Genomic DNA, 13223 nt, shown 5'->3' with positions numbered 1-13223 from the left:
GAAAAATAAAGGTTTATAAATAAATTTTTACATTGGCTAACACAGTACTTCTCCAAACCTTTGATTTATTATACCTCATAGCAGATGCTCACCGTGGCACCTTTCCTTTACTCATATAGTGTATTTACATGACTATTTACCAAGTGCTCTTGGGTGTGTGATGTTACCCTAAGCAAAGCAGTGATTATTCTCAAATTCACCTGACTTTGTCTCAGAAAAATCAAATAAAAAAGGAACATGGTGAAGCACAGACTTGGTAAAAACAAGAACGTGTCAGTCATAATAATACCATGAGTAATATAGAGAGTCACATGACAGATGGACTCATACTGTATGCAAAACTGTAAGCTGAACATACATAACAGGATGACTGACAAGTCCTGTGCACACACACGCACACACACTCACAACAGCAGGATGTAGACTGCTGATACCATGCCTGTAAACATACTATAGTGCACTGGCCACCCTGGGTTATCATTCAGCACAGTTTTTATTCAGAGAAATGCCAGCTTGCACTTTTTAACTGGGGGGAAAATACCACATGAAGTTGCCCCAACGTATTCATATTTGCACTGATGCTGAAAGTGATGCTTGAAGTGAAACGTTTCCCCTGAAGTGATTACGAGACAGGTAGAAAGGTCACAAAACTGTTGTAAACATTGTTTACCCTGCAGATCATGGTATACAGACAGTATCTGCAAACTTAACTATCACCGTAAAGCATGTTTTGTTCAGAGAGAGAGGTGTTACGGCAGTATGGGTGTAGTTCCTGGATCAAACAGAATGGTAGAAGATTAATCTGGAGTTTACTGCATTTACTGTTTACAGGTTAGCATGTGTGGTGCTAAACAACAGGTACTGTGGAGAAAATACGAATCTAGCATTTGGATGCAAACTTGACTTGGCTTGATATGACCATTAGCTTGTGATGGCTAATGTTTGCCTGTTTTATATTCAAGGAATTTGCTGTATGAATGACAGTTGTAGTTTTTCCAAGCAGAACTGTTTAATTTGGCAGCATCTCACTTAAGAATACTGATAGTTTAAAAACTGCTTCCTCGTTTCTTAAAGTTCAAGGTAACAAGGTCACTCGCCCACAGCACTCTGAGTTCACAGCACCACAGCTGCATGTCTGGGGGTATTTAAGGACAGTTTGAGTAAGCACATGTCTCTAAACACTTCTCAAAGTTCCAGCTCCTGTTTGATACCATGGTCTGTTTGGCTCTGTTACACACAGAGAGTTGGTGTAATGGCTTTATAATGATTTAGTATTTCAAAATTGTCCAGCCAGTTTCTCCACATTGTAACACAGTACAGCAGAAATCTGAAGGTGCATTTAGGCTGAAGGCAAAGCAGTTGGTGGGAATTTGACTGAATTTGCACAAAATACTTGGAATTTTTTGTTTTTTCATTAAAGAGAAAAAGTCTCACATGGGCTTTCAGTCTGAACACACCTTCAGTTACGTTTTGTTTTTTCACTTCGACACTTCTCCATTTAAAAAGAAAAATGAAATCCAGGTAATTATAGAACATTTACCGGCAAATCATTCCCAGGAATTTGTGCCGCAATAAAAACAAACAAACAACAACAACAAACCAGAACATGTCCTGCTTTTTGAAAATATTGGATACATTGTAAAAAAACCCAGGATAGTTTCTGTTATTTAAAGGTATTTGTGAAAAAAGTGAAAAAAAGAAGCGTTTGATGCAATAAAATCTGAATTCTGTGTCTTCTTGGTCGGTCTGTGCTAATCTTTGGGACTGTTTTGAACTTTATATTGAGTTTACGTGGCATATTGCACAGCCTGTAGGTGTTTAAAATGTTACGGAACAATGAGGTTTTGCAGTTGCGTCGCAATATGGCTGTCAACGTAATAATCCACTGGACAACTTGCTGTGCTAATAACTGGGCTTCATGCTGGAATTTACCAAGTGAACCAAACAGATGTGCTCACAATAAAGTGATGGTTTGCCAACCAGCTACTACGGTTTGTTTGCTAACAAGTTGACAATATCTAGTCTCTCAAAAAGATCGCCATGTTTCGTGTCGGACTCGTGAAGAGGTCCAATTTGGCTGCCAGGGGGTTTGTTACATCCACTGAAAGCCCCCCTTATGTCATGTGTATAGCTGTGTGCCTGCATTAGGTAAATCCTCTGTATGTGTGTTATTAGCATTAGCATGCACAAATGCCACACAGACACGCAGGTATGTGTTTGAGAGCCAAAATGCCCCTTGAGGCATTCAGACACGTATAAGTATGTGTCAAGCCTTTATATGAATGTTGTAAACTAACACCATTTCCCATCATGCATCAGCAAAGCTTCACCAATGGTTTCACCAAACATGGCTGAGAAAACATGCTGTAGCGTCGCATCGCATTCAATCGACAACGTTTTGTCTCCAGTTTCATGTCCCTTTAAACAATACCTCTTTATAGAAACATACCATATAATATTAAACAGGCATTTCAACTCCTTATAAAAATTGGTGCGGCCACAATAGAAATTGTACATTGATTTCATCCTTTTAGAAAGACTTGTTTTTTTTTTTTTTAGAAAAGAAAAGACACTTGTTGAGGTTCCTGGGACTGACTGTGAGAGCAGTAAGGTGAATAACTGACCAAGAGCCTTTCAGCAAGGAACACGACACAAAGACACAGACGGTCAGTGTAAAGGCCAGTCTGTAGCTGTATGCTTCTCTCCAATAATGTGTTTGTCCCTTCTGTCCCTGAAGGTAGAATAATAATAACAATAATTATAATTAAAAAAAGAAATCATACTAACACTACGACTAAAACAGATCTGATAAAAGGAGTGTGTGTATTGGCTACATGAAACCATTCACTGAAAATAAAACCCTTTGGACTCAGTTCCAGAGGGAGCGTTGGAGGAGAGGCCAGGCGATACTCAACAGTCGAGAAGTCGATCTCTTGTGGGTGGTGCTGTATTTAATGTGTGTGACTGAGTGGGTGATTTACCCAGGAAGATGAAAATCTTTCTGGTTTCCTAAACTGAATTCCCCTGCTTATCTCTCCTGCTCAGAGTCTCTCAGAGTCTCTCTCCCCTCAGGTGGTCCTCTTCTCTACCTTCATTAATCCTCCTTCGTTCATTCATCCATCTATTTGCTGCCCCATCAATCTTTCCATGAGCACCTCCTTATCTGTAACATCTTCTTTTCATCCTGGCTGTCTGCTCTTCTCCATGGCAGTATTTAAATAAAAAGCTCAGGTGATGAGTCTAAGGCTCCTCTTCCCCAGTGGAAACAGCCAAGCGCATGGCCACAGACAGGTGGTCGGTGAGGCCGGCCAGCTGGGTGACGAAGCTGAACTCCTCGATTTCCTGCAGGATGAAGAGTAGAAGAGAGCATCGTCAGATCACGAAGGCGTCACAAAGCTCGCAGTTAATTCTGCAGCAACTTTCAACATTAGGGCGGGTTTGGTTTTTGTTTTCAGAAAGTAAAAGACGTTTCAAATAAAGTCACGTGCATTAATTTTGGCATTGCTGGTTTTCTGTTAAAAGCTTTTCAGTTTAGGAGTGATAGTTAGGAGTGTTGGCAATCAGTGTCTTACAGCCTTGTTTTAGATCAGAGGAAGCACCACTGCACATGACATCTTCGGGCAGCCTACAATATTACCAAAACCAACATCCTCCAGTATAAAGCAAGCATTAATGTAATCACTGAAATGCTGAAATCTTTAGTTAGATGTTAAAAGAGAAATTACTTTAACACAAGCTAATGAGGCAGCTCTCTGCTGCTGCTTTTCAATTTGCTATCGGAACATTTGTTCCCCTCTGAAGCGGTTTATTCATTAACCATAATCTCAATAACTGAGAGTCCAAAATAGCCCACATTTTTATGTATACATTTTACAGAAAGAGGCCATCTAGATTCATCATAGCTGCTTGGTGCTTTTTGAATATGAGGTGCTCCCTCTCCTGAAAAAAAAAAATCAGCTTTATGAATGGTGACATTGTCATGTTGGAGCAGGAAGGGCCTTCCTGCCTCATGCTGTCACTAAATGTCACTGGAACTCTGGGGACTTGTCCAAAACCATGATAAACAACCCTGACCAAAAGTATGTGGACTGTAATGTCAATAGAAGGTACTTTCCACAGACAACGACTGCTAACGTAGCTGCAAGTACTACTAAAACCTTTGTCATGACAATCAATGAGAGTTCATTTAACAATGTTGATATGTTTTATCAATAGTGCAGTTTTAAGATGAGATGTGACAATTTATGAATTTTTAATAGTACTTCGTACAATCTAATTGACAGGAAACTTACATTTCAAAATGAAACATTCTTTTAGTATGGATTTGTATGTTAGTTTACATTTTTATGGCAAAAAAACCAAAACATTTTACAAAGTATATAAAATTCTTTTTTCTTTTTTTGATGTAAGAGATAAACAGAGAGAATTTTGAGGTGGTCCATATTCCTAATATTACTTCTAGTATTTTCCCCAATTAAATAGAAATGCTTGGACTTTTGCAACACATTCCTCTGAAGGCTACTTCTTCAAAATGACCTTTTGATCATGCTCTAAAGGCACATTACTCATATACAATGGAGAAGCTGATTTCTGGAAGATTTTATTAATAACAACACATGAAAGGGGAAAAAAAGTATTTTTCTTGGCTGCTGACTATGTTTCCTGATTTAAGAAGTGGTTAAAAATATATATCAACATCTCCACAAATAAACCCTCCCTCTGTACAAAATCCATTCACTGAAACTACTTATAAGCAATATTTAATATGTAAATTGGGTCATACTTTGATATATCGACTCATTTAAAACTTAATTGTCTTCATTAAGGTAAGTTGTGTCTCCACTAAATAATTATTGGAGGACAATTTAAACCTAAGAGTGGAAACATTTTTATCCAAGTATGTTCTTCAAAAAATAATTTAAAGTAACATGAAGAGATAAAGAGAAACAACACAAGATTAAGGTAAACATGTAAATAAATGAGACCCTTCAAGTGACGGGAGGTTAGCGACATGCTTGATCAGCTCCACTTAAGGGAAATGATGCTACAGTAACTGTACTTTGACAGAAGGTGGCGTCAGGCGGCTGCCTTCAGAGAGCCAATAGAAAGAGTCAGACAGAGAGATGGAAAGAAAGGAGAGAGGTGTAAATAGTATGATTTGGTTTTCCAATCCTCTCCAGTCCCTCACACAGACAGCCCTGCCCTCATTCCTTTTCTTCCCTACTTTTTTGTTGTTGTTTTTGCTGTGTTTCATTGTTCACCTCTCCAGATTTTAGTCAAACATTCTCCCGTGGTGTGACATAATTTCAGCCTGCTTCACACGGCTCAGGAAAATTAGGTTTTTAGCTTTGTTGCTAGGAAATTAATCAGAGGAGAATTAAACATATCACCTCCCCGCTGACAAGAAAATGCCACAATTCTGTGCCCCCTGTTAGCAAACTCTTTTGTGTTGGTGTTTTAAGCATGTAATATTTGGAGATGCTTTCACACATCCAACGCAGTAGGAACACCGATTTAAAACACGTGCTGCCTTTTTTCATAATAAACCCTTTTGACATGCCAGTGAAACTGAATGAACGCTGCATTACCTAAGGAAGGTTTCGCTTTTGTCCACTTAATGGAAGGGTTGCTCTTAGTGTTATTAATCACACCCGTCCTTCTCGTGCTGTGATAAATCTGAATGTCTGCTGTGAAAAACGTGCACTGTGTACTGAGTCTGTGTACCGTGTAAGACGTCACATTGTTATTCTCAGCTCCTTGTATAATCAAAACTTTATTGATTCCTGCAGGGAAAAAGTGTTGCTCAAGATTATGGAAGTTGTAAAATTATATTAGAAATACAATACTTTGAGGATACAAAAAGCACCAGGGGTACACAGTCCCTACGATATCTGCATGTTCAAATGGTGATCTGTGAAGGGTACCATTTCTTTTCCCTTTATTTCTTTTCCATGTAACGCTAAATGTGACGACACTGAAATCTGGGAACACCTTTGTAGTTCTGTATTGGTAAATTTGAATTTCCTGAGTAAAAGTGAAAGACTGGCCTGTGTGTGTGTGTGTGCAGAAAGCTAACATGTTTGCAAGCTAAAGAATACAATCAGAAAAGACTTCCACTGGCGACCTCTCCAGGAGATACCCCACCTCTTGTCTCATGACTGCTGCGATACACCCCCACCTCCTGTGACTCCACCTTGGATAAGCTTAAGAAAATCGTAGAATGAATGGAATTGGTTTCCCTAGCGCAGCGTTCCCAAACCTTTTCTGCGTCACAGACCAGTTTAATGTCAGACAATATTTTCACGGACCAGCATTTAAGGTGTCGCTGATCAATACAACAAACTAAAATGATACGACCAAGACAGAAACTGTGGTGTTTTGTAAATATAATAATAAACACAAATTCACTGTATAATTGTGTAACTTTATTAGCAGCGTCCTCCTGAAATGCGCCAACAACACTGAGAGTAACATCCTCCTCTCTGTCCCTTAATGCTCTCTGGTCGCTATGGTAATGTGTAAATATTTCTTTCAAAATAAGACACAACTACAACATGGGAAAAGGCCCAGGGAAACCAAGTTAATTATAAAAACCCAGAAAACCATAAATGTCAAACTCAAGCCTCAACTCTGGCAGCCCGGTACCAAACGACTCACGGAGCGGTACTGGTCCATGGCCTGGGGGTTGGGGACCGCTGCCCTAGACAGCAGCGTGAAAGGTTTTGGGTAGCTGGTTAAAATTAGCATGCAGCTGATTAGCTTAAAACAAAGTATTGGCTACAGTAGGTTAACACTGCTTAGATAGCTAAGATCAGTTAGCTCAAAGCAGTGCTGAATGGTAGAGCACCCAAATGAGCTGTTGGATTTTGAATATAGGAAAGGATGACATCACTTCATGTCAGTGTTAGCTGCGGGGTTTACGTCTGTGAGCCCGAACTCTCTGAAAGCGCTTGTACACGCGTGATTCAAAGGAATTTCTTGTAGTCTTATCTATATGATATAAATAAATGGGCAGTTGTTGATTAAGTTGATTAAGAGTGCCCATTTCAGAAACTCACTAATTGACAACACTTTGCGTTGACACCATCGTTGAACAATGATTTGCCGTCTCTAGTCTGGAGTTATGGAAGTCTGGACTTCCATAAAGACTGATAAAACAAATGAAAGGCAGAAAATGAAAATCATATATTTATCTGCTTGTAATATGTTGTTATTACTCTGAATTTGTGGTTGAAGTAATCCCTTCAGAATACAATAAAAATGGCATGTTTTTAATAACGTTTCAATTATGACTTGACCGCTAGCACGACCTCATTTAAATAATGCTTTCAATATAGCCACTTACTCTATGACTGCATTCAAACAACGTAATTAAAATTTAAACTGATTATGGTCAATGGAGCGAATTAGAGGACCTCTTAAAAGCACTTAGATGTCGGGTCAAAAGTTTACACTCATCATGGGAATACACTTCTTAGTATAATATTGGACTTAATTCTATGAACTGTTGTTTTTCTGAGGCTGACTGAGTAAACAGCATATATCTTTAAGATTAAAAATAAAGAAATACTTTGAGGCTTTGTAAATTACTAAGCATATTGCAAGCTAATTAGTTCAAACACAAATAAAAGGACAGGTTATTAAGAGGTGTTGCCAGTTTTCTAAGGTCTAAAAAAGTCTCAAATTGACAATAAAAATATGAGACTGAGTATTGAGAGCGTCATCCAGCAAGACAACAAAACCGTACCAGTTTCCAGTCCTGTTGGAGGCCCTCGTCGCTGTAAAGGATGTAGTCAATACGGCGTCCGTTGCCCTTCAGCGGGATTTTCCTTCCCTTCTGACTGCTGGCGGGACACTGGCTCTTACTGGGAGGAAACACCAGGTACTCCTTCCTTCCCTCTTCGTTCTCCATAAGTCTGAAAACAACACACAACATACTGAAGTTTAGATGCTGTGTTGTATCCAAATGCATATAGTTAATTGGAATTCTGTCAGGACCACTATAACCAAAAAGATTATTATTTCAGTCTACAGTCATTTATATTTTGGGATATTGGCTCTGTTCTCCAACCTCTATAGACTTCTGTGTGCATACGTGGAAAGTGAAGAGAGTATTAACAAGACTCCAGAGCAGGCACTGAATGATAGCGAGCAGTTGGGGTGGAGATGGTTTGCAGTGTATCAGCTGAGCAACGGTCAAGTGTGGGTTTGCACTCCCATCATCTAAATTTGCTGAGATTAGGGCTTATCTTGACTTCGTGGCCTGCCTGGTGATGTCATGACGATGCTTCATTGAAAATTTCCAAAGAAATTATAGTAATTACAGCAAATTGCAAACATGAGCACTGGGTCAATGGTAATTTCAGAGCTTTAAATCTCAGATATGTTTTGGTACACATATATTATGGGTACACTCGTAAGATTTGGGAGCAGAATTTAGACCGCTGTGATTTATGATTGTCATGCGAATAAAAGGAGAGGTAATTTGATTTTTCAGGGGATGAGACTCACTTTTGTAAACTTTCCGGTGAACTGACATCTTCATCATAAAGGCCACTGGGATCCAGCAGAGTACCTGTTTAAAGACACATTACAATGCATTAAAGTGGAGACGTGCACAAGTAATTTCAGCCTGCATTTCTCTCCTTCCCTCCCCCTCGTTCTCCCTCAGCCTTGTAGTATCAGTCCATGGCTCAGTCTTTTAGCTAGCATCATCACATATTTTCATAATGGACTACTTAGCACATCCATTCATTCACACTGATGTGTTTACATTAGCAAATAGGATGCAGAAAATGACTTCTCTTGTAACCGTTTACAATTTGACTATGGGACAGCTGAGCAGTCTGTCCAGTCGTCCAGTTTAGCTACAGAGTTTTTAAAGAATATAGCTCGTGTGGATGAAAATGCTGTGTAAGCATCCCTTGATGGAGGTGCCTAATAGAGAAAAAAGGTAATTCTCACAGCCAGAATTACAAACATTTTCATGTTTGATTTTTACACACACACACACACACACACACACACACACACACACACACACACACACACACACACACACACACACACCACTTAGAACAAAAGTCATCATATGACCGCCAAGAGATTGAATGCTGCTTATTTTTGACTGCGAGGCCTTTCTGTCTTTTTGGTTAGTTTGAGGCATTAAATAATGTGGCTTAGACACGGAGGCTACTTAGATACTTAGATTTAGGGAAAAATAAAATACAAACTTCCACAAGATTAAAACATTTTAAAATATCTCCACTGTTCTTGGTTTCCATGATAAAGTCCTTGACTACAGTTAACACACCAGCAGAGTGCTTCTGCTTGTGCTTATGGTCCAGGTCAGGTGTTAAATCCTATCAGATTAACCTGGTGAAAACTGTCAGTAAAAGAGTGCCCAGTGCATTGTAATAGAACACCTACATGTCCTGATTAAGCATCATTATGTGAGCAGGGAGTGAGAAAAGGTTCAGGTGGTTCATTTTCATGTTTACTTTAGGCGAGAATGAAAAATGATTTATGCAAAAATATTTATTTGGAAGGCAGCGCAGAGCTTGCACTTTCTACCCTGGTACTGAAGGTATGCAGGTATGGAGTGATACAAGTTAGCATGACCCACAGGTACATACACTGATGGAGGTCAGGTTTAGAAGAAAAAAAAGAGGAAAAATAGGATTACCTTTTACTTGCTGGCTGAGCTTTTTTTCCTTCTCTGAATTCATGAAGCGTCTCTTTCATGAAATGTGTCAGCAGGAGATTATCAGTGTGCATGATGCTTTTATAAAGTGCACAATGCTCATATGACTCTGCAGGGTTTGCAGAGTCCAAGTTGGAGGGCAACAAAAGCTCTTAATGGAAGGTTAAAATGACACAATGAATTTAGATGTTTGTCTCAAATCATTAGACTAGAAAAAGTTGTCCATCTCTCAGCGTTTGGAGAGGTACTTAAATACTTTTTTCTACTCTGAGAACTCAAAGTGCTTTCTTACTACATTTTTCTATGACTAAGCAGGTTTAACCTAACAACCACACACTCATACTCTGATGGATGAGTTAAAGCACCAATCTTAAAACGACTAGACAGTCTGCTCTTGCTCCTGAGCTGCAGCCTTTGTTCATCTAATTTACCAATTTCAAATGTTATCAGATAAGGGGAACCAGCTCAGAAGGTACCTGATAGGCAATTTGGTGGTTTGACCCCTGACTGCTACAGTCTGCGTGCCTAAATATCCTTGGACAAGATACTGAACCCCAAGTTGCTCTTCTAGATAGAAAAGATCCAGGTTTAGAAAAAAGTACTGGTATGACTGGGTGTGAATAAAGCTGAAGAAAGTGCTTTGAGTGATTAAGTAAAGAGGAAATGTGCTATCTAAGAACCAGTCCATTTACCATTCACTGAACAAAAGTTATCACTTCTGTATACATCATCAGCTGGCGCCAATTTCATGTTCATAAAATAATATCCTATTGTAGCTTTAGAAGAAGAAGAGTCTCCTTTTATAATCATATCTTTGGTGGAGGGCACTGTGGTTTGTCCCAGTCTTAAACTTTTAATGACAATTTTGTACTTTAATACACAGGACCAAAATTGTACGAGCTACAGGAGTGTCCATTAATAGATTTTATATAAATTTATTTTTGTTCACCAAGTCATTGAAACCATTGGTGATGACCCTAACCAAAGAACAAAATATATTATAGTATATATAGTATATATACTAGTATAGTATATATATTAGTATATATATTATATATAGTTAGGAATGTGTACCGATTACAATGACTGAACAATTTTCAAAACACTCTAATGGCATAAAATTCAGGTGAGGCTCATCGCTCATGATTTGTTAGTGGATTAATGTATTTCTGCTTGTGCTTCTCTTGTGCTTTTCTAGTCTTACTGACCTCTTAAAGGTTTATCTACCTGTGACCAATGAATTGACGTTCATCCACCTGACAGGCGTGTCTCTGGGCACTGGGAGGACATTGGCGCAGCTGAAAATAAACAACCAGACTTCTGGCTGTTTGGTAAATCTCTGTTTTTCATTGTTTTGCCCTTTGTAGACTGAAACTTGTGAGCATGAATTGAATTATTTCAATTAGCTTAAATAAAGATGAAAACAGCAAAACACCAGTATCTGATTAAAATCTGGCTCGTGAAAAATATTCATATACAACTGCACCAATGATTCATCTCCACTCTGTGTATTTCATTTGCAGTGACATACTGCAGAAACCATTTCTGCTCACGCTTTATTGATGTAGTTTACACTGCACAGTCCTCCCCCTCACTATGTCAAATAACATCTAGCTTCCAGTATAGCTATTCTAAAGGGTCAGAAACCCTCTCCGCCTTTATAATCCTCAGACTACAATCTACTGTCATAAACCAGTGGAATAAAACAGCAAGAGAGAGAGAAGCACTCAGAGATGCTTTTGAGAATGAGGACTCAAGGCCGTGGGCTGGATAATGCGTTTAAAATGCTCTGTATGACGAGCGCAGCACTCTGAAGTTACTCCAGTCAATTCATGAGTGTTGGGAGCTCTTATGAAGAGTAGGCGTCTGATGCGCGGACAGTGTTTTTCACAATTCTAAGAGCAGGTTTTAGATCAGTGAAAATAAAGATGGCGGGGTGTCCGGTGGGCATACTCCGCTACACTGCTGCCGTTTTTAGCCAACCCATTCTCACTCGGTCAGAACCTGAAGGTGTCGCCCACTGGGTACGCTGTTAGCAGCTCGACAGAGTCGGTGGGAGTCCCTCAAGGTCAGAAATAACCACAGAGAGACTTCAAGAAAAAAAGTGCTGCTGATGTCATCAGTACCATGGGACACCATGGTAACCAAGGATGCTGAGCACGGCCACTGCGTGGAGTCGGGTTGTTCGCCCTGTACTGGTGCAGAATTTGTCCAGGAGCTCCAACTCCCCATAAGAAATGCCAAAGCTAATGCAACCAAACCTGGCCAAGTCAAACAAAACTTCCACATCTATTGCTAATCAACTTAACTCAGACAGCTCAAGGAAAGACATGAAGGAGAAGTGAGAAAGAGAGGACTGTGGTACTATATATGTATATCTGACAACACTTACACAACGAGGCTGTTGATGTGGATCCTTGAGATAGACAAGAAAACACATCGTATGTACTAAGGCTACTCCAGGTTGTATAAACATGGACTAAAAAATAATTTCACTGCCAAGGCTGGAGTTAAAAACGGGAGGGTGCAAGCAGTCTCAACAGTAAAATGAAACATAATCTTGCTAACCCTTCTGTCAACTCACATTTTCTTTTCCTGCTACAGAGATGATCCGCTTTAACTCTTGCTTTTATTATCATCATTCAAGTCAAATAAATTCATGAGACTATACTATACAGTGGTTTGGCAATACAGTCAACATCAAACTGAGCACATAGCCAATGCAAACAGAGTTAGACTACAGCCTTCGCTTCACTTTGGTTACTTTAATACAGCTCATAGCAGATTTTAACAAAACAGCAAGAGATTGTTTGCCTGAGGCATTAAAAAGTCGCTGAAAGTTCAAAACAAATCAGTGTATTAGTGAGTTGTGACATTAGAGGCAAGCAGAACTGATAACTGAACAACTCTAAATCTTAAGACTTTCACTGCGTAGTAAGATTAAGGTTAAGGAAACAAGGAAAGGAGAAGTCTGCCTTTCTACTGGGTGTTTGACATAATGAAAGTCTGCATTTAAGCTAACCGTATGGCAACACCAATGGTAAGGTCAAAAACATGAGTTAAATGAATCTGCTTTTGTCTTCTGCGTTAGGCTCACCCCCACCTGGTGACCCAGATAGACTTAGATTTCATGGTATTTTTGCCCATTTGGCACATCCAAATGGAAATGCTTCTAAATACTACAGGGCCAAAATCCATGCATGTGGCTAAAACACCAACAAACCTTAACCCTAACCTTAAATTAGTTTCCAGACACCTGTCAAATGTAGGATTTTGTTACTCCTCCTCTTGGAAATCAACAGTAAATGGCACCCCTGAAAAGGAAAAACACACTAATGTGTTAAAATATAAAAGGAAGGAGTTCCTGAGCATGAGCACGTGTTGGGTTGGGAGTGAGAACGTGTTGCTTCAACTTGCTTGGGAAAGTACAGATATGCACCAGCTTCCCTGTTTTGAGTGGTTAACATGACCTCAGTTTTCTGGTCTCATAAATCCTGAAAACACCAACAAGCTGTGAAGG

The 13223-nt window shown here is 39.4% G+C and overlaps 1 protein-coding gene across 2 annotated transcripts in view; it reads right to left on the bottom strand.

Annotated features, from left to right (window-relative positions):
- Positions 1-13223, bottom strand: part of smpd3 (sphingomyelin phosphodiesterase 3) — an 83077-nt gene continuing 69854 nt past the window's right edge. For both annotated transcript variants that reach the window (XM_042214911.1, XM_005948966.3), the window contains 3 exons: positions 8512-8575; positions 7748-7916; positions 1-3342 (listed from right to left, as the gene is read on the bottom strand). In XM_042214911.1, the coding sequence (XP_042070845.1) occupies positions 3241-3342; positions 7748-7916; positions 8512-8575 (335 nt within the window). In that variant the 3' untranslated portion in view covers positions 1-3240. The remainder of the gene's footprint in view (positions 3343-7747; positions 7917-8511; positions 8576-13223) is intronic.

Source organism: Haplochromis burtoni, unplaced genomic scaffold (assembly GCF_018398535.1).
Source record: "Haplochromis burtoni strain Fernald_Lab_line unplaced genomic scaffold, NCSU_Asbu1 Contig_627, whole genome shotgun sequence".
In the NCBI taxonomy this organism is placed as follows: Eukaryota; Metazoa; Chordata; class Actinopteri; order Cichliformes; family Cichlidae; genus Haplochromis; species Haplochromis burtoni.
The sequence above is the reverse complement of the archived record's forward strand: the minus strand, read 5'-3'. Positions and strand labels throughout refer to the sequence as shown.